General features: G+C 50.0%; 6 protein-coding genes across 6 annotated transcripts; 5 read left to right on the top strand and 1 right to left on the bottom strand.

Moving 5' to 3' along the window:
- Positions 1-806: 806 nt before the first annotated feature.
- On the top strand, positions 807-2,958 carry N7484_005858 (universal stress protein family domain protein; the record flags this gene model as incomplete). Its single annotated transcript, XM_057116277.1, has 4 exons — positions 807-1,821; positions 1,883-2,616; positions 2,673-2,734; positions 2,787-2,958. 4 exons carry the CDS (start codon positions 807-809, stop codon positions 2,956-2,958), a joined length of 1,983 nt encoding a protein of 660 aa, XP_056972160.1.
- Positions 2,959-3,365: 407 nt separating this feature from the next.
- On the top strand, positions 3,366-5,466 carry N7484_005857 (H(+)-transporting V1 sector ATPase subunit B; the record flags this gene model as incomplete). The annotated part of the gene is made up of 8 exons (XM_057116276.1): positions 3,366-3,614; positions 3,684-3,768; positions 3,855-3,874; positions 3,941-3,976; positions 4,033-4,194; positions 4,251-4,842; positions 4,898-5,116; positions 5,177-5,466. 8 exons carry the CDS (start codon positions 3,366-3,368, stop codon positions 5,464-5,466), a joined length of 1,653 nt encoding a protein of 550 aa, XP_056972159.1.
- Positions 5,467-7,624: 2,158 nt separating this feature from the next.
- N7484_005856 (GYF domain-containing protein) lies at positions 7,625-12,482 on the bottom strand (the record flags this gene model as incomplete). Its single annotated transcript, XM_057116275.1, has 3 exons — positions 12,281-12,482; positions 11,711-12,134; positions 7,625-11,644 (listed from the first exon to the last, which is right to left on the bottom strand). The coding sequence occupies exons 1-3, from the start codon at positions 12,373-12,375 to the stop codon at positions 7,625-7,627; spliced, it is 4,539 nt and encodes a 1,512-aa protein (XP_056972158.1). The 5' UTR covers positions 12,376-12,482.
- Positions 12,483-13,806: 1,324 nt separating this feature from the next.
- N7484_005855 (uncharacterized protein) lies at positions 13,807-14,640 on the top strand (the record flags this gene model as incomplete). Its single annotated transcript, XM_057116274.1, has 3 exons — positions 13,807-14,070; positions 14,243-14,414; positions 14,489-14,640. The coding sequence occupies 3 exons, from the start codon at positions 13,807-13,809 to the stop codon at positions 14,638-14,640; spliced, it is 588 nt and encodes a 195-aa protein (XP_056972157.1).
- Positions 14,641-15,347: 707 nt separating this feature from the next.
- On the top strand, positions 15,348-16,516 carry N7484_005854 (putative alcohol dehydrogenase; the record flags this gene model as incomplete). Its single annotated transcript, XM_057116273.1, has 2 exons — positions 15,348-16,154; positions 16,220-16,516. The coding sequence occupies 2 exons, from the start codon at positions 15,348-15,350 to the stop codon at positions 16,514-16,516; spliced, it is 1,104 nt and encodes a 367-aa protein (XP_056972156.1).
- A 374-nt stretch (positions 16,517-16,890) lies between these two features.
- N7484_005853 (uncharacterized protein) lies at positions 16,891-17,682 on the top strand (the record flags this gene model as incomplete). The annotated part of the gene is made up of 3 exons (XM_057116272.1): positions 16,891-17,019; positions 17,069-17,434; positions 17,521-17,682. 3 exons carry the CDS (start codon positions 16,891-16,893, stop codon positions 17,680-17,682), a joined length of 657 nt encoding a protein of 218 aa, XP_056972155.1.
- Positions 17,683-25,758: the final 8,076 nt, after the last annotated feature.

Below are 25,758 nucleotides of genomic sequence, written 5' to 3'. Positions count from 1 at the left end.
AGCTTGTACTTCTGCCCATTCGCGCTTCAATGAATGAGCCCGTCTTTTTTGGTCAACACCGGGCCGCCAAAACATTGATTGAACCTGGGGACATTGCAGTGAAGAATTACTCAGTGCCCGGTGACTTTAATGTATCTCATTGTTCAGTTTTCTGAAGGTCATATGGTCTTTGCATTCGAAAGCTCTTACATTCTTCAAACATTTGCTTCTTTTTTATTCCATACTTTCGACTTCAAATTCTTCTTCTATGTAGGCTGCTATGTAGGGATGCCCTATGTTAAGCCCTAGAAAGCTCCCTGTTTCCACTGGTTCTGTCATCGCTAGCGCCACTAGTTCCATTTGCATATTGATATACATAGACGCCCGTTGGGCATGAATTGGCGATCCCCCTTTTATGGGTCCCAAGTTTGGTATGGAGTCATGGCCATTTTCTTCATACCACCAGGGCAGGAAGCCGCGTCTCACAGCACCTTCCGGTTATTACTTGCTATGCTATGGTACCGTCTTTCGCTTCAAATTCTTTGACTGTCTTGCATATACCAGTGTTGATCCTCCGAATTCGACCACTATCATTCCTTTTCTGTGAGCTTATACTTTGAGCCGTGGTTTCCCTAATCATTCTGGGGTGCTTCATTGATAACTTGTTGCTGATAAACATGCATTTCAAGATTTGCGGAGTGCATAATCGTCATAAGGTAGTCGATCGCTCCACATTCCATTTCGTGGTTCCGCATTCTTGTTGGTCGAGCCGCAAACCGAGTTCCCCACATCAGGAATCATCTCCGCCGCAGGCGGACTCGCACGAGATGTCGTACCACTCTGGACGCATCTCCCCCTTACCTCCAGAGAATGTGTCAAGGGAACATACAACTACCCCAGAACAACAATCCCCCCCTTCCCCGCCAAAATTATCACACAAAGAGCAAAAATCGTCGCTGAGTCGCGCCGTCCAGAACCTGCTTAGCACCCCGCAGTCTGCAAGGGGTGCGGGCACTGTCAGCGGGGCTGTCCTATCTTCACGAGATCGTGGGACTCGCAGCCCAGTCGAGCCTCTCTTTTCATCGCCACTCCGTATCAGCTCATCTGCAATGGCGTCTGCCCCAAGCTCCCCCGAAAGACATAGGGCCGACCCTGACGATCTGCCCCGGAGATCATCCGACCAGTTTTCGAGAGAGACGGACCAGCGTCCTTCGACGGCACCGGCAGTCGGACAAGAGGAAGACTTGAGACCGGTGACCGCTCCGGCTAGCCCGGAACACGCGGTTTTCAAGAAACATAAACCACAAGGGCGGCGTGCAATGGCTGCAATGATGTCGGGCTTGGAGTCTCGCTTGCTTCCCAAGAGTTTCACTCGTGGGAGAGATTCGAGCCGCGGCTCGAGTCGGCGTGGCTCCTCCGTGGACTCTAGGTCTCCTTCAGCGGGCTCGAGGTTTGATAGATCTCTATCTCCGGGTACCCGCGTCTCCCAGCTCAATCGGTCTGAGACGGCCGCGGAGGAAAAGTCGACTGAGATCAATTATGACTCGGCGCACAGCAAATCAGAGGAAGTTTTGTCGAAATTATCCGGAACCCCTAGTCTCCCGGACTACATCAAACCGACGGAGGAGGAGCCTGGCGAGCGTCTGGCAAAAGATGTGTTTGACAGCGACAAAAATCTCATTGAAAGCAGTGACGAAGACGAAGACGTTTCAAGCGATGAGGAGAATATTCCTGGAGTACAGGTGGTCCATTCTCGAGGCCGCAAGAAGAGGCCGACAGACATCAGCTCCATCAGTCCTAGTGATTTCAGGCCAAAGGATAAATCCCAAGACACGGAAGAGCGTATGTCAAGCTCCTCACTCCTTCTACGCATCATCCATATGTATATTAACCTGCCTCCCAGAATCGTCTAGCGCCAAACCCGGCGATACCAGGGGAAAGAAACCTAGGAAGTCGGCATTAAAGGCGGTGATTCATCCTCAGACAAGTTTCGACATCCCAACTCCGGCTACACAATCGGTAGCTGGCACGCCTTATGGATCAGAGGATGAAGCAGAGCGAGATGACATTCACCGTGCGCAGCAACTTGGTATATCAATGTCTGCCATTGACAATCGTGTTCCCAATCGATCTATTCGCACGATAATTCGTGGTAACTTTGCGAGCCTTCAGGAAGAGGCCGACGGGGGACGTCGTCGCCAACGGAAATATTTGGTTGCTACCGATTTGAGCGAAGAATCAGTCTACGCTCTAGAATGGACTATTGGAGCCGTTCTGCGAGACGGAGACACCATGTATGCACTGTATGCGGTGCATGAAGATGCCAATACCTCTTCTGTGCAGGTTGGTGAGGGAGCCAAGGCCATGCAAGATGCTGCTGCTGTCGTGGGGACCCAGACGAAGGAAGCTACCCAGAACGCTAGCCGTTATATTCTGGGTCGGCTGGGTCCAGGAACTACTAGCAAATCGGGCTCTGTCGATGCTCGTGCATCGTCTCTTGCAGAAGCGGAGCGAGTCAAAGCAGTCGAAACAGTTTCCAATACGTGTGTGAAACTGCTGCGGAAGACACTTTTGCAAGTTCGCATCGCTGTGGAGGTCATTCACTGTAAAAGCCCTAAGCTTATGATCACTGAAGCTGTGAGTCTTCTCCTACAACTGGTATAGATGCGGATCAAGAAACTGACCTTCTTTAGATTGACGAACTTGAACCTACTCTTGTCATTGTTGGCGCTCGAGGCCAGAGCGCCCTGAAAGGGTAAGTTAAGCCCGTTCCAAGTGATGTTCACTTAGATCTAATATCCAAACAGTGTACTTCTCGGTTCCTTCTCCAATTACCTACTCTCCAACTCATCTTCTCCTGTCATGGTTGCCCGCCGCAAGCTCAAGCGACACCCTTTCAAGGGTAGATTTAGCAAGGACTTGCGCCTGAGCAACAATCTCAAGACCCCAAAGAGCCTCACGCAAGCTAAGGTTGACTGAGCATGACCTATATTCTTTCTTTGCACTCTTTCTTGCATTTTCATGGGGCACGCAAAATGGGCATTGTTGGATCTTGATATTCTTAGACAGCCCCTCTGGCTCTCCTCTCATCCCCCTCTTGATACCCTGGCTTTATCTTCACGACTTGATGACCCTGGCTTTTGCCAATTTATTCTTTGGAAGTCATTTAGAACAAATGCATTTTGTTCAAGAATCAAGAACTACTACTATTCCGGTGATCATCATCCAATTGTTTCTTGTAGACATGAATCTACAATATAGATACATCGCATCTATTTCAGTCAATCTCCACAGCGGATAAACTGCAAATTGCCCTAGAAATCATGTTGATAGTAATAAAGCTGATATTCATCCGAGATCCACTGCTTGTCGTCAGCCATCACGTGATGCGTCACCGCCCGAGCTGTCGACAGCTTGGCCAACCTTCGAATCGAGGCCCTCCACCTATCCCCGGAAAGCTACACCCCACCTGCTTTCACTCCCATTCCCCTACCTGCGTCTATCGCTGTGTCTGCGGAGGATCCGATTCGCCCACCATGGCCGATTTTGTCGACCCCCGGATGTCCTCCATCAAGCCCCGCATCCGCTACAACACCATTGGAGGTATTAACGGACCGCTGGTCGTCCTTGATAACGTGAGCTGGCCCATGAAAATGGCTTTAGAATATCGGGGAATATATACTGATCCTCTATGGATGGATTAGGTCAAGTTCCCTCGTTACAATGAGATTGTGTCCCTCACTCTTCCCGATGGCACTGAGCGCTCCGGTCAAGTGCTGGAGGCCAGAGGTAAGATCGCCCATTATCCTGCTCTTCGGGAACACCTATGACATTCCTTTGATACATGAACTGATATTTTTCTTTGCTTGCTACAGGAAGCCGAGCCGTTGTGCAGGTGCGCGCCAATATTCAATTCCCTCAAGCCCCCTAACGAGCTAGCATTAACGAGTCGATTCGCTAGGTGTTCGAAGGTACTTCCGGTGTCGATGTGAAGAAGGTATAGCTCCATGCAATATATGTCTATACTACATGATTGGCTGACTCAATTTCAAGACTAAAGTTGAGTTCACTGGCCACAGCTTGAAGCTGGGTGTGTCCGAGGACATGCTGGGTCGAGTCTTTGACGGTTCTGGACGTGCGATCGATAAGGGACCTAAGGTTCTGGCTGAGGACTACCTTGATATTAACGGCCAGCCTATTAACCCCTACTCTCGAGTATGTATCGCTGAATTTACATCGGAGCGTCCGAGAAGCTAACACAGCCGCCATAGGTGTACCCCGAGGAGATGATCTCCACCGGTATCTCCGCCATTGATACCATGAACTCCATTGCTCGTGGACAGAAGATTCCCATCTTCTCCGCCGCCGGTCTTCCCCACAACGAAATCGCTGCTCAGATTTGTCGTCAAGCTAGTCTGGTCAACCGGCCAACCAAGGATGTTCACGATGGTCACGACGACAACTTCTCTATTGTTTTCGCCGCTATGGGTGTTAACATGGAGACTGCTCGTTTCTTCACTCGTGACTTTGAGGAGAACGGCTCTATGGAGCGTGTCACTCTGTTCCTCAACTTGGCCAACGATCCCACTATTGAGCGTATCATTACTCCTCGTCTGGCCCTTACCACCGCCGAATACTACGCCTACCAGCTCGAGAAGCACGTCTTGGTTATCATGACTGATCTTTCCGCATACTGTGATGCTCTGCGTGAAGTTTCTGCTGCCAGAGAAGAAGTTCCCGGTCGTCGTGGTTACCCCGGTTACATGTACACGGATTTGTCGACCATCTACGAGCGTGCTGGACGTGTCGAGGGCCGTAACGGATCTATTACTCAGATTCCTATTCTAACCATGCCTAACGATGGTAGCTCATCCTTGCACCTCCTGCTGATATCAAAATGCTGACTTGCCTCCCCCAGATATTACTCACCCCATTCCCGATTTGACTGGTTACATTACCGAGGGTCAGATCTTCATTGATCGTCAACTTTACAACAAGGGTGTTTGGCCACCCATTAACGTGCTGCCCTCTCTATCCCGTCTGATGAAATCCGCTATCGGCGAGGGCCGCACCCGTAAGGACCACTCCGATGTGTCCAACCAGCTGTACGCCAAGTACGCTATCGGTCGTGACGCCGGTATGTCTATCACATGTAATAAAAACATCACAAGTCTTCAATACTAAACAATCCAAACAGCCGCCATGAAGGCCGTCGTCGGTGAGGAGGCCCTCTCCTCCGAAGACAAGCTCTCCCTTGAGTTCCTCGAAAAGTTCGAGCGCACCTTCATCAGCCAGTCCCCATACGAGTCCCGCAGCATCTTCGAGTCCCTCGATATCGCCTGGAACCTCCTCCGCATCTACCCCAAGGAGCTGCTTAACCGTGTCCCCAAGCGCGTCCTGGACGAGTTTTACGCCCGCTCGGCCCGCAAGCTCGCCGCCAAGGATACCCGGGATAACTCCACCGAGAACCAGCTTGTCGATGCTTAAACGAGCGTGTTGTGATTCATCTCGGGTTTTGTTTGTTTCGCGAGGGTGAATGAAAGAAGCGCGTGGGTTGTTGGTTGGCTTGACTGGCTTGGCTTTTGAGGAACTATTTACTTATGTTCGAGTCTTAAGTTGAGACTTTGCTGGGTAGCCAGGCCCTGCATGATCTCTGATCTTTGTCTTTGTCCCATTGCATATACTCTTCTGTGCGGCTGTATCTGATGTTATCTTTCTTTTCCTTTTTTTGATCATGATCTGGATCCTGTGGTTTCGTGTCTTCTGGTCAACCCTCAATCTACCTACTTTTGGTATCACTAGAGTATAAAATATTTCGTTGTAGTCGAACAAATTGTTCTAGTTTTGCCGACGAGGCATATGCTTTTGATATTGCTCGTTTTCAATTTTATAATGAGTGTACAGTGGTATTCCATGAATTTGAAACCCCCCACTTCGGCCCATATTCCATATTTCTGCCGCGTTTTCTACCAGCCAAAACCTTGGGTATTCCGCTTTCTAATAGCTAGTGTACCAACCATCTTTATCAATAACCTGCTTCACCCGATTAGGCATGCACTAGCTAGATGCTCTAGCATAGCAGATGCAGCTCAAATCAAGCTTCTTGCTCTAATATATTAATTGCAGCATTTCATCATTGTCTACCAAGTATACCTTTGATTTCAGGGTGTAGCTCATAAGCCCATGCATTCTTAATCATGGTTTACTTAGATGAAAAAGGGGGCTAAGTCATAAATTAAAAATTCCCAGTCAGATAACCAGTCAGGTATAGTGCGTTCGTTAAAGCACAGGCGCGTTATCTTAATTGGAAATAGCACCTTCAACTCCATTCATCAAAGTAGGTAGCACGCGTTGAGGATTACCTATCGTTTCGTACCTCCACAGGGCATATCATGGTCTTTATAAATCGGGGTAAGTCCAGTCCGTCGACCAGAGTCAGAAAAAGCAGCACAAAACATCTGCGAGGTAGGCTCATGACAAGAGACTAGGTCGATACCTCGAGCTGCGAATTGATCTCTTAGTCGAGTAAAGTAAACTCATGACGAGCCCCCTTTCCGCTCTGGTTAGTTGAATCATCAGACCAGAAAGTCATTGTCCATTAGCAAGTCCCACTCGCGGTATCGCATTTCCCCCGCAGGTCGTCATTGAGCTTGGGCTGTAATGAGCTCTAGTCGTTCAAGAACAAGCCATTTTCAATTTTTTTTTTTTTTTTTGCTCTCGTAAGAATTTCCAAAGCGTTTGCCTGGAGATATTATGATCGAGACGCTTAAGGAGGTGGTCATTTTTGATTCCTGGGTCTTCAGAAATCGCAGTAAGAAGCATCTTTCTATCTTCGTCTGAAAGCTTCTTTGGGCCACCAGGCCTAGGAAGAGTCTCTTGCGTAGGGCCTCGTGCGCTTGCTCTAGCAATTGTGGTCTTAATCGTGCCCATTGGGATATGAGAATAGCGTTTTTGGATCTCTTTATATGACCAACCAATTGCTTTGAGCTCCACGATCTTAACGCGCTCATGTGGGGCTAGTTGACGACGTTTAGGGGTCTGTGCAACGTTGCTCTTTGTGGTAGAGTGGTCTTGTTGAGGTTCATTTGTTCGAGTTGGAGGCATCTTGTCATATATGGTGGTATATGAATCTAAGCAACAAAAGAAGCGCGTATATAAATAGTTGGCGTGTTCTACTAACATTTTTGGTAAGTGGTTACATACGGTAGGCGGTGGGAAAAGAGCGGTCAAAGGTGGAAGTTCATATCCATGGGACGTCACTGCGCCATAGATTATTCCAGTGTTATGGAGTCAAGACTGCATCGATCATACGTCGCCGATAGCTTTCAAACCTAAGAAGTCTGGAGCTACCCGCTGGAATCAAAGAGCAGGAAGCAGTACTTATGTGACCTTGGGACTCACTTTTGTATACAAGTTGGAACAATTAATCTGAAAGCCATGCGAATAACGTCGGATATTGTCTTAACATGTGGCTAAGAGGGTAAGGTAGATAATAATACAAATCCATAGACAAGACAGATCAGCATTAAAGCCGCATAGTCAACGTAAATGGAGAAACCCGCAAAAGCAGATAACATCTCAACATATCCGAGGTTATGAAAAACAGAATGCGATGAAATCGATACTACAGCCGAAACGCACAGCATTACCGCTTAGTCTTCTTACGAGGAGCAACAACCTTGAATGCAGCGCTGCTAGCTTCCTCCTCGCGCTGTGTAGCAGCGGCAGCAGCAACACTAGCAGTGGAACCCTTCTTGGCAACCTCACTCCAACCACCGGAACCGCTCTGCTCAGTGCCATAGGCGCTGGGAGAGATGGGGTCAATAACGCCCTTATCGGCGAGCTTGCGGCGGCGGATGAACTCATCAGCGAAGCGGCGGCCATCCAGGGTCTGGGAGTTGGCGTAGACAGAGTCGGAGATAATCTCGGCTTCGGCGGGGAGGAAAAGGAGTTGCTGGACGAAGTCGTCGACGTTGATGTTGCTGTTCAGTCCCTTGCCGAGAGCGAGCTTAGCCCACTTGGTGAACTCTTCGACGGCGCGATTGGGGTTGGACTGGGGGACACTGCCTAGAGTCACGGTGCGAGTAGTGGTGACGGGGCGAGGCTTGGCAACAGCGACGGAGGCGAGGGGAGAAGTAGCACTGGTTGAGCGGGGGCCAAGAGGGGCGGCGGGAGGGGCCTTGGCCTTGCCGCTGGCTCCGACGGTGGTCCAGGCGCTAGAGCCGACAGGGGCAGTAGCGGGAGAAGCGGCAGAAGGAGCAGGGGCCTTGCTAGCGAGATCGGCGTAGCGCTTGCTGGCAGATGCGGGAGGGCTAGGGGTGGCTGTCTGGGCGGCGGCGGCGGCGGCGACAGCCAGACGTTGCTTGCGGGCCTCCTCTTCCTTCTGGATCTGAGCGAGGGTCTTCTTGGCGCCAGTGTTGGTAGGAGCAGGCTGAGTCTTGGTGTTCCATGCGGAGCCGGTGGAGGTAGGGGTAGCGGGAGATCCGCTGCTGGCCCAGTTGGCCGACGAGGGAAGGCCAGGGACGATCTGGGCCTGAGCTTGGCTGAGTCGTTCTTGTTCAGCGAGAAGCTGGGCACGACGACTGGCAGCAGCAATTTCCTCACGCTGGGCAGCATTGCGAGCTTCAGCTTCTTGAATTTCTCTCAGAGAGGGTCCCTTGGGAAGTTCATTGGCATCCTTAGCCCAAGGAGCGACAGAAGTGGGCGCGGCATCGATGGGGGTTTGAGTCTGAGAACGAGATCCGGCAGCGAGGGCATCAGCGACATGCTGACGATTGCGCTGAGCAGCCGGGGCAGGCAGAGGCGATGCGGATGGTGGCGGCGGGAAAGGCTGGGGCATAGCATGATCCAGCTTGTTAACTCCCCACACGGATTCGGAGTTGGCCTGGCTTTGCTCTTGCTCCTCCTGCTGCTGACGTTGCGCAGTAGCAGCCTTCTGAACTTGCTGGGACAAGGTCAAAGGAGGCTCCTCGGCAACGGTCTCGGACTCTGGGCCTGTCTCCAAAGAAGCAGCGACAGCAGCAGCCTCGGCTTCAAGTTGCTGGGAGGCAGCGGGGTGAGTGGGAAGACCTTCAGCGGTGCGCATGCCCAATTCACCTTCCTGGGCACGCAGAGCGTGGAATTGACGCAGGCGTTCCTCACGAGCCTCCTGGTCGAAAGGATCGTTGGCATTAGCCTTGTCGAACTGCTCCTGCTCTTGCTGAAGCTGAGCACGGTCCTGGAGCATGGAAGCTACCTGCTGGGAGTGCAAAAGGCTATCAGGCTGGCGACCACCGATTGCGGAGGCTCCGCCGAATGCAAATGGATCCTGTCGGATGTTCAGACGATCAAGAAGGGTAGGAAGCTGATCCTGTCCACCACCGAGATCGGTGCCAAGCATACCAGGTCCAATGTTGGGCAAGCCACCTTGTCTGAGCTGAGCAGCACCGTCAAAGAAGCCAGGAACCCCTTGAGACTGCTGCTGTAACGGAGCCTGGATGGGGGAGGGTTGGTACGCGCCAGGCGAGGCAATGCTGCCAAAGCTAGGCTGGCTGTGAAGGCTATGGGCGCTAGACTGGTGCTGGAGCTGGGGCTGCATGGATGAACTGCCCGAGCCACCCATCTGCTTCATGATAGCCTGTTGCTGGGCGAGGTGTTCCTTCTGGCGAGCCATCAGGTACTGCTCTTCCTGCTTGCGTCGCTCGAGAGCATTCTGCTGCTCAGCGGTCAACGTAGTGCCAAAGCTGGGGAAGCTGCCAGGGAACGGGGGCTGAGCAGAGCCCTGGGTGGTGGTGCCACCAGTGCCAGTCCACGGAGTAGCATTGGGTTCAGGACCATGGAGGATGCCAATCTGGGGAACAAGGAAAGGCTCGCGAGAGTTCCCGATGCGGCGCACCAGCTGTGCGAGCGGCTCAAATTCTCCATCTTCAAGCTTCTTAATTTGCAGATCCGGGCTGAAGAACCCAGCCTTGAACCAGTCGTGCATTTCAAGGCCAGTCCATGGCCCTTGAATATTGCCCTGCGGGTCGCGGTAGATCCAGCGCATACGATCAGGCATGACCATGGTGCGCTGCTGGGCAGGAGGGACAGTTCCGCCAGGAGTCTGAGCCTGCGTGGGATCTTGGCTATAGTTGACTGGAAGAGAGTCAACAGCCGAGGCGGAGGTCTGAGATGCAGAATTCGATCCAGGCTTGCTTGCCAGGCCAGGATCAGGTTGACCAGATAGGTCACCCAGGCCGACAGAATCCGGCCGCCCTTGGTCATCCTGCATGGTCGACGAGAAGAGAGCACCCAGCTTGCTTCCCCGGCCGATGCTTGCAGTCCCGGCAATGCCAGCATGCGGGCTAAAGAGGCCACCGCCTCCCAGCGTAGACAGACTTGGGGACTGAAGGTCGCCCATCGTGCCAAAGATGGGATCACCGAATCCACCACCAAAAGCAGAACGCTCGCGAGTCGGGGTACCGATAGCTCCTCCGGAGGGCCAGGCGGAAGCTCCACCGAGAGATGGAAGGCCACCCAGGCTACCAAGACCGGAGAAGGGTCGATTGGCATTGACGCTCGAGTTCTGGCTGCGGTCGACACTGGGAAGGTCCATTCCTGAACCAGCCCGTCTCATCGATCCAAACGGATTGGAAGGGTCGCGCAACCCACTGAGTCCGGGGTGTTGGGGGTGCTGAATGTCCGAACCATCAGTATCCACATCCTCCCCTTCCATTCCTCGCTCGCCATGAGGGCTTTGATAAGGGTTGGTGTTGGTCGGGCTGGTCGGTTCGTGCCCCTGGAGCAGGCTCGGCGTAGGGTTTCTCGAATTTTCCTGACTCTGCATCAACTCTCGGAAACCGGGAATGCTCGAGGTCATGCCAAAGGCACCGAACCCAGCATCCTGACCGGGCGCCTCATCATCTTGGGAGCCACCAAGAGCTGCACTGCCACTGCGAGGCTCGTCAAATGGATTAGTCTCGCTCCGGCCAGCACGATTTCTCACCGCATCTCCCCAAGGCGACTGCGCACGCTTGCCGCCATCATCCTCCACTAGTCGTTCGAGACCAGTGAGGTTTTTCTCCTTGATGGATCCCGCAATATCCTCCGAGCTGTCCTTCGAAAGCAGGCCCTTGAACCTGCTCTCACCCCGCAGACTTCCATACCCAGGCTTCTTCTCCGCCGTGGGGGTTGTGGCAGAAGCAGAGCCTGAACCAAGGGAGAAAGCTCCAAAGGCACCCATCGGAGAGAAATTGGCACTTGCCGAAGCCGATGCCGGGCCCCATGGGGAGCTCGGGCCGACCGCCGTATTCAACGGATTGGGATTCATCGGGTTCGTGGTGCTGCGCTTCAAGGAACCGAAGGGAGAGGCAGCATCGGCACCTTTCTCGTCCGCTTTCATGCCCGGTTCTCGGAAGTCGGTCTTGCGACGTAGAAGCGCTGGAGGAGGGGTAGAGGTATTCGCTTCGTCACGGAAAAAGCGCGAGCTTGAGGTGGTAGGAGACATGGGGTTGCCCACGGAATCACCCGTCTCCCGGCGTCTCACACCCGGACGGTTGGTGGTGGGGGAGGAGGTATTGTAGTTATTAATGTGGCCCTGGGTGTATGAAATTGACCCTTTGCGACCTCCAGGAGTTGGCCCAGCGTTTTCCTTCTGGGCGTTCGTTGGTGGGGGCTTAAGAGGAGAATTGACGGACGCGGCGAAGAACTAGAAGAATTTTTCCGTTAGTCTGAAGTTCTCCCACAACCCCAACCTGGCGTATTAGGGACCCACCTCTTTCTCACTCTCCGTCATATCATTCAGGCCTAGCGGTTCAGCCTGACCACCATGGTCCCAGCACACCTCGGGCCCCGCAGAGGTCTTGTGGTCATCCCGCTTTCCCCACGCTCCATTCACCGAGGTCGGCACCATGTGAGGATCCCAGTCGGCCACAAAGTAGTCCTCCACGTTCTTGCCCAAGGATCCCGACTCCCGCTGTACCTTATACAAGTCTATCAGTTGGTCCTTGGAGTATCGAGCATCGCCGTTCCGCACTGCACTAGACAAGGTATTTGAGCTCATGTGCGGGGGAATGTAGGCCCCAGAGGTGGGAGTCGAGGCAGATGCTGCATGGCTGCTCTCCCGAGTGTGCGTAGGGTTGGTAGCAACGGAAGGGCGGCGGAAGGTCTGGGTGGCTCCGTTGATGCGGGATCGAGACCTACACCAAGTTAGCAACGGATATCTCGCTTTGTGACGAATTGAGCGTCCGCCAAATGACCAGTCTGTTTAGACAGGGCTTTCCATCCACGGTGATCCTGGGGTCTGGGGGAAACGGCCAGGGAAAGACAGGGCAAGACTGCGTACCATTCTCCACCAGCATTTCCATCCCCTCTTCGACTAGGGTCCTGGGTGTTGCCGGCGGCGGCGGAAGCGAAACTCGACGGGAGTGGTGTAGGCATTATGGAAAGGTTGTTTTGGATGGACGGATGATCCCCCACAAAACGGCCGATTCTAAAATAGTTCGTCGCGAGACTTGCTGTGGCGTGGTAGTGCGATGAAGTGTGATGCGAACGGGAATGACGCAAAACACAAGTAGAGTGTAGAAGAGTAAGGGTGAAGATAACTTCAAGAAGTTAGTCAATCGACGGAACGGAGGTGCGAGAGAGGGAATGCAGAATGCGAGCGCCTGTAACGAGGTTGAAGGTCAAGATCAAACAGAGATCGAGTTTCGACTTCGCTTGCTAGAGCAAAAATGATTTAGCGGGCGCGTGGCAGTAAAATCACGCCCACTGGACAGTAAATACACGGTAATGAACACCGTGGAGTCGCGTGCTTGCCCCCATTTCAGTGCCTGGAAGGTATGGTGGAGTACCAAAATTACCCCTTTGGCTGCAGCCAGCCACTTAGCTGTAAGTATTCAATACACACCACACACAGAGCTTGCTCTCCACAATTGACGTACTTCTCTACTCCCTCTGTGTTCACACATGTGGTTTAAGATCAAGAAACAAAGGCCTTTTTTTTTTCTTCAATTCTATATCAGACTTGATTCTGTCGACCAAGACATTTCTTTAGATGGCACTCTTTCAGGATGTGTGTGTCATGTCTCGGTATCGTGGTGACGTAAATTGACCAAAAATGTCTGTGGCATCTACGCAGTATGCATGCGGTGGCTTGAACAAGGGATGTGGCAATACCGAGGATGGACGTGTATGGTATGTTGATGCCACGCTCCACGCATCATTGGGTGGAGCTGCTTTCAAACGGTTAAGGTTGGATTGGATTGAATAAGATTGGACTGGTCTTTCATGTCACCCTTGCGCTGATACGAGTCGTTTTGCTCTCATCCTGCTCTACCAGGATACCTGCATGCCTCTGTCCTGCCACTTCCTATCCCTTTCTTTATGCGGTATAGTTTCAGCCACCCCGCGTCAGGACTTTGCCCGTTGAAGGACTCAGCCTGCATAGCTCCCGTTGGAATTCAGGCCAGTCTGTGGCTACATTGTAAATCCCATTCTTTTTCTTCCACCGGGTTTTTGATACATAGGGCTTCTTTGTTCGACGTATAGATGCCCAGTCTAACGTAGGTTTGTGCCACCTGCACGCTAGCTGGCTGCTACACCGACTGAAACTGCAGCAGATCTGTCTCAACAAATGTTAACGAAGACTTCACTAACAAGAATATTCACCATGAGATGGCAATTTGACAAAGGCTTTTAACAGCTATCCAAGTATAGCTTTGAAAGTTAGGAGATAGACTCAGAATATATCAAAGCATCATCTGCCCACAGCAGTCTACTATACTACCACAAGACACTCTACAAGTTTCAACTCTATCTTTTGCAAAAGCGACCTAGCATATCTCACATCTCTCTCAATAAGGCATTAGTATGTTCACCGGCACCCCTCGATACCGACCCAAGACGAAGTACGTCGTCAAAGCCGACTTTCCCTACGAGTGGTATTGGCAGGGCAAGCCTCTTCGAAAAGGCTACATCCGTGGCGAGCACATTATGCCTCAACCTGTCGGGATTGCACCTCGACTTCGAGATCCCTCTCCTGCCGCGAGACCTACCTGTGCTCGATGTGGGCACGAGTACGAGCAATCTAGACCTCCAACGCCAAGCGCCAGTGGGGACACTGAGCGCAACACGGTCCGTTTAAATCCCTTCTGTGGCTGCTTCATCGAGGAGCTAGAGCCTCTCCCGCCAGTGAGAAGGTGTGCCTGCAATATATGCAGAGGTACTACCCCGGCTGGTACCGTCCACCACACGATTGTGCCCCCGACGCCAGCTCCCAGGACAGTGACTGTGGCTCCGGCTCCAGCACATTGTCACCCTGACTGCCCCACGGCTGGCCCACGTACGGTATACTGCCTATATTGTCAAGAGTATCACCACGTATGTCAGCACACTGCTGTTCCTGTTCCTGGTGTCCAGCCAGCTGATGCTCCAGCCCCAACCGCCCGCACAAGACCAGCCCAGCAACCGCAGCCGAGGTGCCAGTGCCTGCAATGTGTGGCTGCGGCAGAGGCGGAGGCTGACGCTCGTCACCATGTTCATCGCCATTTAGATGATCGTCGCTTCGAGAACTATGTTTCTCCCAACGTGACTGATGAGACTACTTCGGTGTCTTCGGTGGATATGGGTCCCAGTGATAGGGGTGTGGAAGAAGTTCGTAATGGGCATCTTATTTTTGCCATTCCCGTGGAACTGACCGAGTGATATTCCAAATTCATCTTGGATGTGTTTTTTCTTGGTTGTATGGACCGATATCTGTGGTCTTTGTTTTGTTCTCGTTTATGTTAGTTTGCTCAAAAGTATTGGGATTCTGCAGACTAGTCAAACTAACAAATCAGCTATAGACCAAGTTGTCAATTTAATTTTTATGTTTAACGATCTGCAGCCTCCCGGATAGACTAACAAACGCCACTAGACGTTAAATATATTCCAGACCTATATCACATGTGACGAGGTCAGGGCACCCTTGCTTTCAAATCTTGGCTTTGAGGTTCTTACTCGAAATTCTCCAATTGCCCAAATGTGCAAAAATATACCTTAGTCTATAACAAGCTAGTCTATATGTACTCCAATTTGGAGAGGTCAGATTGTGACCCTTAAATACTTAGTAAGACTTTCGGCCCGGGGACCGAGGTTCCCCCACCTAACCCCCTCTTCCCAATTCACAGTTCACATTGATCTATCTGAGCGTCACTACTTATCGATACTCTCCAAGAAGTCAGTCTTTGGTAACAGTCAAGTGTGGTATCCATCAACACATTTCACTGCTAGATTCTCCCGATATTGTGCATGGTATATTCTATCTCTACATCCTCGGTTATCGATAAGAATAAGCATCCCCGCACGGGTTATCGTCACCACAAACTGGAAAGTCCTGAATTACCACATCATAACTTGGTATATCCCTCAAAATGTCCAAGGCAGTATATATCTCCCCAATTGATGGCAAACCCGGCAAGCCCGGTCAAGTCTATTACCCACTCACCGTCCGCACCCTGCCGCAACCAACCCCGCAGGGCAGCGAGCTACTCATAAAGCTCACCGCCGCGTCGCTCAACCACCGCGACCTATTCCTCCGCCAGCACCTTTACCCAGGTGTCACATTTGATGTCCCTCTTCTAGCCGACGGAGTCGGAGTCGTGATTGGTACCGGACCCAACGCCTCAAGCGACAAATGGAAAGACAAGCGAGTCGTCCTGAACCCCGGGTTGGGGTGGAAAGACTCCCCCGACGGGCCTGAGGAGGCAACAGGGTACCGAATCATGGGTGGAACTAAGGTCTATGATAAGGGTACTCTGCAAGAATACATCACGATTGATGAGTCGGAGGTTGAAGAGGCGCCGGGACATCTTTCTGATGCTGAGGCAGCGGCGCTGCCATTGACTGGGTTGACTGCTTGGCGAGCTCTTGTTACGAAGGCTGGAGAAAGAAACTCCAAAGATGGTGCTGCTGTTCTGATTACTGGGATTGGGGGTGGCGTTGCTTTGATGGCACTGCGGTTTGCGGTTGCCAGGGGTGCACACGTCTTTGTGACTAGTTCTAGTCAGGAGAAGATTCAGAAGGCCGTTGAGCTTGGTGCGGCTGGAGGTGTGAATTATAAGGAGGATGGATGGGAGAAGAAGCTTTTGGGTATGCTTCCTTCTGGGAAGAAGAACTTTGATGCTATTGTTGATGGGGCTGGCGGTGATTCTATTGAGAAGGCGGTTAAGTTGTTGAAGGTGAGTTTTCTAACTGCTTGAATGCATTCTGTGAATCTATGCATGCATACTTACATTTACGACAGGCTGGTGGTGTTCTATCTATCTACGGAATGACTGTCTCGCCCAAAATGCCCTTTTCGATGCAGGCTGTCTTGAAGAACATTGATGTCCGTGGCTCTACCATGGGTTCTCGCAAGGAGTTCCTGGAAATGGTGAACTATGTCAAGGCCAAGAACATCCACCCCGTTGTATCTCGTACATTGCAGGTCGAGATTGATGATCTAGCGGCGATTGATGACCTCTTTGAAGATATGAAGCATGGCAAGCAGTTTGGAAAGTTGGTGATTGATTTCGGAAAGACCTCAAGCAGCAAGCTGTAAATACCAGCAACAGAAATTCATGTTCTATCTTCCCTGCTTTAAAGAAGTTGTATGCATCCACTAATTGAATGGAACCCTTCGGTAGTTGTCGACGTTGGTTGTGCCTACCCTCGTATCACCTTCCTCGAACGACTAATAACCGCCTCAACTGATCTTGACGACTCATCACGACTAATGCTCGCAACAGACGCCGACGACTAATCAAATCATCCATTAATTGCCTTGTTTACTTTTCGTCAAACTTCCAAGGTTTCACTCGAGTCATTCCCTCCTTCTCTCAACGCCATTCACTCCCAAGATCTCAAACATATCTTGTTGAGCAACTATCTCTTGTTTCCAGTCATTATACTCCCATCCCGTTGACCACGTTCGCTATGCCTTCCAAGAACGAGCCCGCCTTGCTCAAGGTTCACCGCACCAAGTACCGTGGTGCTGGTGCCGGCCCAATCCCCAAATCAGAGCCATTCAATACCTCCTTCTCGATGCCCCCAAAGAGACCTTGGGTAAACCCTGTCCTAATTAAAACCCAAATTCATACTGACATCGACTTAGCGCGCAGACTCGGGTGTCAGACTGCTGAGTTTCACCAATCATCAGATCGCTGATCAGATGGATCGAGTCAATTGCGGCATCGGCGAGTTCATGGGCGAGCTTGAGCAACTCGAGACCCATATCAAGGATCTCAATCACCCGCTTCTGCTGGGTTGGGAAGCCGACATCATCACCCGTCTTATCGAGGTTGCTCATTCCAAGGAGCCAAATCTCTCTTCCAGCAGTATCTTGTTGACTGCTCACTACCTTGATCGCGAAACTATGTCGCGTGGCTACAGCCTCGCTGCGCGGAAGATCTCTCTTGAGACGCTGCACAAGTTCGGTCTTCGCGAGCAACACCATGAGGTGCTGAGACGGTACGACGAGGTATGTATCATGGCTGGAAGTTTGTCACAGGCCTGAACAGCTTGGCTCAAGGCATTGAGCCCTGGGATTGTGCTAACGTGTTGTAGCTCGTTGAGCACCGCAGTAAGAACCCTTTCCACACCGAGAGTTTCTTTGCCAGATGGCTTGTTCACAATCGTCTAAACATACCTGAGAAGTATGCTTTCTGGGCTCCGTTCTTCCTCGCATGCTATGGTCGATCCATCAATGAGAGCGCTTCCTTCTTTTAGGCGACATTGCATTGTTGCCAGATAGAGGCATATGAGCGGTGGGTGGCGAGAACGGCTTTTCGGAAATCGATGATAGGAAGAAGGAGGATTCTATTTCGGGCCTGACTTCATGTCAGCTTATATTCGTTATGGTTGCATTTCTTATCAGCGTCAAATTTCTTTTTACAGAATTACTTCCTTTCGCTTCTGGTTTTTGTTTCGTGTCATTTTGCATCACTCACGGCCATTTTTTCTTTTTCTTTTCGTTTCGTTTCATTGGCATGTATTAGTTTAAGACTGTTATGATGAGTTTCTTTCATCACAGCCAACAGGGAATATCACACCCTTTCAACTTACCAAATCATGAGATGGTAGCGCAGATGGCCAGTTGAGCATCGCCCCATCCATCTGCAGTCCCCTCCAAAGCGGAAACCCGCATACAATCTCACCCAGAGACTCTCACCAACTCAGGACCGCCTGAATAAGCTACTACAGTAGCATCTCAAGTCCCGAAAAGGAAAAGAAAAACCAAGCATCACACCGCTAGAAGCTTCGGGACCAGTTACCCGGCCACTATTAGTGACTATTCCTATAATGTCTATTATGCGGGACCCTTTTGAAGATCAGGCCGACGAGGCGTCCGCTAGTTCACACATGGCTGGCTGAACTAACTAAGGGGTCCAAAATAACTACGGAAAATTGACGTCCACGGTACTATGGAGTAGATTTTAGTGCCAATATTTCCTTCTTTTTAGCCATCGGCTTCGCCGTTTAAACATTAAGCTTCAATCCAGCCACATTAGTGGATTATTGAATTGTCACCGTTACAGGCGATCGCGGATAAACCGTTCTCTGCCCTATAATCGGTGTACTAAAAATTCAAGTTGTCTCATCGGTAAAAATAGGAACGGATAGCCATATCCGAGCCCTGACCTACTTTCTCGGACCCTTGTGTTTTTTTTCCCGTTCATTTAGCCGTTGTGAGACAACTCAACCCGCCATGACCAATTTCTGACATACACTGCCTTGTCGACTGGTGAACTGGCGGTAGAGGTGTTCAGGCCAATAACAGGATCAGATATGGGTCCGATTCAGGGTCCCCCTTAGAATTCACACGTCCTGGCTCGGTTAGGTTCCGACACGGGGCATCGATGATGTCGTCGGTATCGCCTAGCTATTTTGGTGATGGCGTGGAGTTAACTTTCTCATGTAACCATATCAGTTAGGTAAATCCATCTACGGGATACGATAGAAGCGAATAGAATGTCTTTGTGGTTTTTGTTTACGTTTAGTAAACCCTGAACCTCGGTATGAAATCGTGTAAATTTGATCTTACCGAAATTCAACATCTTCCAGAAACCAGATGGAATGAGGAAAATGGACCTATGAGAGTTGAGTCCTCATTTTTAAAGATTCAGGACACCTGCCAAATTAGTTATCGTAGCACGGAGTGTGGGTTCACAAGTTGAGCTAAGGGCAGCTGTCAAGCCGAGGTTCAAATTGGCACGGTCAATTGGCTGCTGCCTACGAGCTTGGATACATGGGTTAACGGTACTTGGCATAAAATCAAAACAAGGGAAAAGGAAACAGTGGAATCACCTCCACTATCAAGTTGATTGCATGGTTTTGAGGGGCTGTGGCGGTAGTTCCACAGTTGATGGAAAATCCTTGCGAGAGAAAAGAGAAATTGGTGCGGATTGACCTCACCTGTGCCCCGAACAAGAAAACGAAAATAAAAATCAAAAATCAACCCCCACCAGAAAGAGACTTGGCAGAAGTGGATCAAAGTCGGATCCGACAGATGGGTTGGCACAGAAAACCATAGAACTCTAATTGGACGAGAATAGCACGGGTCATTCGATCTGGTTTAGCGGAAGTTGCTCGCGAAAGTCCTCCCTAAAGCGTACGAGTGAGCGGATGGGTCCCGAGATCCCCGAAATAACTAACATTGGCTTGATTTGTTGGCTTGTGGTATCCACCTTGTTTACGGAGGATCGCTTTTAGCGGGTCCACTTGTTTGGTTTGTTTTATTATGTTTGTGTAGGAGGTAGGGTGAATAATTAATATGATTCACAGTGTATAAGTGTTCAGGATTTGTGGGTTATGACGGAGTGATGGATATTGATCGAGATCTCGGGATTTGCCTATCAACCTTACCTGCGCCCTGTTCGGGTCATCGAGGGACCATCAACGGCCCCCGAGGTCCATGGGTACTGTAATTAAATTTTCTTTAATATGTATTCTGCGGGATAGGTTCGCTTCAGAGTAGTTTCGCATTTCTTGGAGTTTGTCTCATACACAAGTTAGGTAGGTAGATTTCTACTTGGGGTTTCGCGTGGATCAACCTGAAACGGTCGTAGTTCGGCCGTTGTTTCAAGGGTGGACGATCAGAAAACCATCTTCCAAGATTTTGCCAATGTTTTGCTCCCGTTAGTCACTTGGTTAAGTTACGCAACAACTGATCAGCTAAGTGATGGTAGTGTAATCGATCTGTGCGAAAGTTTAACGGATAAAAAAGGTCGGGTAATTGTTGACCGAATTCCAGGATTACGTGTTGGACAAACTCTCTCCGCAGATATATATCTGCGGGATGCCGATCGCCTGCCATATCGGATGGCTCGTGCTAGTTAACCTCAACTACATTTCTCCATTCCAAATCTTGGAAACTTCTGATATAGGATATGGTCTAGGTAATAATGACACCATCGAACATGCGACGGCGTGTCCGATGAAAATTCACAGAATAACTTAAACCACAAGGTTCAAGATTAAAAATAGAGGAACTCTGTCTCACAACCCCTGAGCCACGAGACAACCATACGCCACGAAAACTTTGTAGGAAGGATATCAAATCAATTTGCAAATGAAATCAGAATCTACATCATCCAACGCCTCGTTCCCCGGACCTCACCTGACCGTACAAGGAAGGTCGTTATGCACAGGCTGCCACCAATATCCAAGTCAAACCTTGGGTTGAGAACGTGCTTGGTACTCACATAAGCTAAGATCTACAAGGCCCATGAGTGGATGTGTGGAGGTATCGCCTAGTTTGCTGGTACACCACTGGCGCTAAAGCACTAGAGCATGCTTCGCGCAGGTCATACCATACCTATATTAGATGTGATCTTCGGGGAAGGAGTGGACGTGGCTTGGTATTAGCTGAGCAGTTTGGATATTCTTGGTCTGATGAGCTATGTGTGAAACTTCTCCTATGATCTTCGATGTACTGAAACAGCAGACGGGAGGAGCGGTCACTGGGATGAGCGGGAGGGCGCAGCTTTCGAGGTTTCTTTGTCAGGAAGTCCGTATCTCCTCGTACCAATTCTTCTGGGGAGACCAGGTGAACTGAAGGAGTTGATCGGGTCAATGATTCACATGGACCTCCCTTCGTGACGTGGTACTATTTTCTTTTTTCTTCGGACCAATGGTATACAGGCTACTAGCCTCTAGATGCACAACTATCACATAGACGCGTGGTCTTTTCTTTGGACATGGTTTGTCAATGTTAGTATATAATAAATTAAACTCAGGTCAGTCCATGCTCCAGATAAGCCTGACCGCTGTTCTACAAATTCACACTAGCACCCGTCTCCCCGTCCCGAAAAGAAGGAACCAAGAGTAAGTGGCACATATTGGCCGAGAAAGAACCGGACAGGGGCCGAAATGGGGCAATGATGTCTGGCGTGCAGATAGTCTCTTCCACCGGCAATAGAGTGGCCCGTCCACGGGCGCTAAATCCAACTAACCAGTCCCAGAAATGCCAAAGTACGCTCTTTCTCCGTAGTAGTCCGATCCGAAGCATGCCTTTCTTGGAGTGAAAGCTTAGAACTACCACGCGAGAAAGAATGGAGTAACGAGCGAGCAATCCCAGATTCTCAGTGGTGGAGTAGTACTTAGCACTGGAGGAACAACCCCAGAAGTTACCCATCAGGAGTGCGATCGGGAGATTACCCAAAAGAGAAGGCCACTCTAGTAAAGTTCAATAGAGATGCTCAGTCAGCGGAAGATAACCTTGTTCTGCTCTGCCTAAATCGGCACTACAAACTTAGATCTCATTGATTCGCAAACCGGGTTTCGCCAAAATATACAACCTGAGGCTCAGCGAACCGAACGAAACGAATACTTGAATAGGGTTGAGGGCCACATTGTGGCTGAGCGAGAGGAGCTCCAGTATCCACATAGTAGAAAAGGAACCATGTGGGCGTTTGAAGATATCTGCCCCTGGCAATCAGAACCACTCGATCCCATTCCACGGGAGATGAATTACAAAAAAAAAAAAAAAAAAAGGAATTGTTCAAAAACAAAAAGCTGCGCAAGGGTTCCAGTCCCCAACCTTGCCGGAGGAGGTGGGGGGAAACTGAAGGACGGGGGATGTTTCACTTGGAAGACGATCATCCGTTTGATTGAACATGCAAGGTTCCTAGGATGAGCGGCGATATTGATGATTTCATTGTTCAAATGGGATCTTTAAGCCCCGCGTCCTGAATTACAGTTGGGGCTTGAAGCAAATAGTGTAGTCGGAACCGCTTAATATAGAGTGGAGACAGTCGTGCGAAGGACAAATAGGCAGAAGCCGATAATACGTTCAGGCTGTACGGAGCAGTCTCCTAGAAAGACGAAGCTCCGAAACCCTGAATTTGCACGGCTCCGCCTTTTTTTGTTGGTGGATTTGAGGCATTCAGGGACGAATCGGGGATTTTCTTTTGATTTTTTTTTTTTCACAAAGTATTCATTTATCATATTTCAATTTCTCAATTATAACTCCCGCTTCCGAATGAACCGCCGTGTCAACGGAAGTACCGAGTCAAGCGCGATCTCTCCTGGATTTGAATCTTGGAATGTGGGTAAAGCACCGAGGATCCGCCGATCCACCTACAAACGACTCGGCTTGGGTCCGTCAACCAGGGATATGTACGGATAATCACGGCCTGAGATATGGCTTCATTTCCTCCTTGCACTGATTGCAGGGGGAAATTACAGTCAAAGTTAACATAGAGGATATTGGCAATCAAACTTGGTCACAGCCGTTGATATCCCGTTTGGAAGTGATTGGCGATCACTGCTGAAGCTTTGGCAAAGATTGCTGATCATGGCCGATGATCCACTGTCGCTTGAACCCGACTCCCGTCTCTCCGGATGGTTCAGGCATTCCTCTTCAACCCCGAGAAATGGTCCACCGAGGTGTCTTGAACGTGGCAAAATCGTGGAGTTGTGCTAAAATGGCAGCCGAAGTTTTTTTTTAGAGTAACCAAGAAAAAACGGGAGGAACTTCGGAAAAGGATCTGATGCGTTCCCTGCCATTCATTTTTTGTGGTCCTCAACATCGTGGTGGCTGGTATATGCAGGTAGTTTAATTTTCTATGCATCGGGCCCGTTAGCAGTTCGTGGTCTCTATTCAAGGGGGGAAGATCTGCGATCCTTACGTGCATGATCTTTCCCCTTGTCCCAACCTCATTTACCCCGACTCTGACACCCTTGCACACTTGCATAGACTTTTCAATTCATGCAATTAAATTTTACGAGCTGTAGTACTGTACATGCATATGGGTCACTCCGGGATTGTCCCGCCACGATGATCATCGCGGCTGGTGCAGGAGGTCTGGGGCAGCACGATCGACAGGGCTAAGCATGGGAAAAATAGAATTACATATATTACTGTATATTGACAACGACAAAGTAAAAAAGAAAAATAATAATAAAATTAACCATGCGTACAGTAATTCGGAGCAGTTAAAGTTGTCGCATCACTAAACTTAATTGCGTTAGAAATTGGTCAGGGTGACAGTGCAGAGTGACGATGGTTGATGATACCGTCCCGTTTGACCAGGGATCAGGAAAGCACAGAAAGACTAAAAAAAAAACACACACACACACAGAAACTCGGGCTGAGTACCATACTCGATCTGGGATGGTCAAGATTGGTTTGTCCAATCAGCGTTCGATGCCCTTGCATTGTCAGGCCACCAAGTCACCTGAGACGCAAGGTGTACTATGTTTAGCTTATGTACGGAGCTGCCCTTTGTGTACTGGTACTTCTTTCCCAATGCCCAAAGCCGTGTGCCCAGGAGCCTCCAAACATGCGCTTTCTATTTGACCATGACGAGGTCAGATGGTCCTTCAAGGTTTATGATTTGACTCAATGAGGCGTGGGGGTTAGGCCAACATGGTGATGTGTAGCGACGTGGTTCCCCTCGTGCAGGGAGCCTCGAGGGAAGCCGCCAAACGTAAAGAAAATGTGTTGTGCGTGTGAAGTATTTCAATGCATGATGGCATAATGACACGAGGGCTGAAGAATCGTACGGCCGGGCCGGCGACTATAGTCCAATTGCTGTGCTCCCATCCACGGGTGGAGTCCCTTGGCATCTCTGGAGAAAGATTTGGCAACGCAGGGTCTTTGCCCCGTTTTAGGGGGGGGGGGGGGGGGGTTAGGCTTGGAGTTAGTCCACCCATTCGGTCCTGGGGATTGCCCACTTCGGATTCTTCCTTGCTCTGAGTCGGAACGCGACGGTCTAACTCCCTTTCCGGGTAAGTTAGGGCGGGAGCTAATTATACCAAGGCCAAACGAGGGTAATCCAAAAACAACACAAGCGAACGGGTTTAGGAACTTGGGAAATCGAGGGGTTTCATTGGACAGGAAATGCAGGAAGTACAGTACATAAGAAAAGCTGGTAGAGTCAGCCATGATTGGTCATTGATATTGACATGCGTTACAACCAAAGGGGGGTGGTTGGGTCACGATTTGCCAACTTTTGCAAGAGGCTGTGCACTCTCCCCGTTGTTTTCTTTTCCCTGAAAATGAAGTCATTTTTGGGGCTGGAAAGCTATAGCGACCGTGGTTCTCTGTAGCAATTTCTGTAGCCTAAATACCCTTTCTCTTGACCCCTTACCAAAGAACAGCACCATGGTTTGTCGAGCGCTTGGCTTTTTTCCCTTTTTTTCAGGATCCACTTTTCCATCGCGGCGCAAGCCGCCAGATTGGTGTTTATCCCGAGCGCTCACATCTAAGCTCGCCTTCGTATTACTCTTCTGACCCACCCCCTCATAGAAATTTATTTCTCGTTTTGATTATTGAAATTTTATTTTCTCTGTTTTTTAATTTTTTGAATTCTGTTACTCTTTTTTGACATAGTTCCAAGGTTCCTTGATCAAGGAGGAATGTAAATGTAGACTTCCAGTAACCTATTTCCATTTTCACCAGATCCAAGTAGATCCGGACCGCTCGGATCGAGGACACTGGCATCCGGTAAGCTCTCGAGAGACTGTGGTACATGTACATGTACAGCGTCAGGCGGTATCAGATATAATAGAAGAATTTCTCCCGAGACCCTGGTTCCCGTGTGACGATCTGATTTCCGGTGTTGCGTAGTAATGCCCCAGTTCCCTCGACATCGCATCCCCCGCCACGATTTCCCACTAGTGGACTGGGCCTAAACCGAAAGGGTCAAAACGAAAAAGAAAAGCCCAAAATCCCAAAAGAAAAAATAAAATCCGAATTAATTCTGGGCTTTTTCCCAAACCGTGCAAGCGTGGGAAAGGACTCCACACGCTCGTGGCCCTATACAGTTTAGACCGGAGGGATTGCACTCTGACCTGCTGCTAATAATAATCGCGATACAGTAACCGTTCGCTTTTAACCCTTTGCCATCCTTGCATCGCTTTTCTCTTCCCCCTCGATTCTCTTTTTTCTTCTCCTTGATATGACACTTTGATCGGTCTCCACATTCGCTCACCCACGTTCGCTCTTACGTTCGTTTACGAAAATCACGTTCGCTACGTTTTTTCTTTTCTTGATTTGGTCCATTTTGGAAATCCAGAAATCAAGGACCGACACAACAACCCTATAAAAAAAAGATTGCAGAAGAAGCGAGACAAAAAACTCCCCTGGAAGAAGAGAACCCCAAATACGGTTATATTCCGAATATTCTTAATATTTAATTTCAACGCCTTGCGCCCCTCGTGATTCGCTACACCCTTGATTCTACTTTGATCGGAGGAAATTGCAAAGGAATATCAAATTGCTCTCGGAGTGGGCGTTTGCACATCTTCGACAGGAACCCGTTTGTTCTGGTTCCCGCTCCCCGAGCCCCGATCTACGAC

The sequence above is a fragment of the Penicillium longicatenatum genome (genome assembly GCF_028827895.1).
Source record: "Penicillium longicatenatum strain IBT 33135 chromosome Unknown contig_3_segment0_segment0, whole genome shotgun sequence".
Lineage (NCBI taxonomy): Eukaryota > Fungi > Ascomycota > Eurotiomycetes > Eurotiales > Aspergillaceae > Penicillium > Penicillium longicatenatum.
This window is presented reverse-complemented; position numbering and strand designations above follow the sequence as displayed.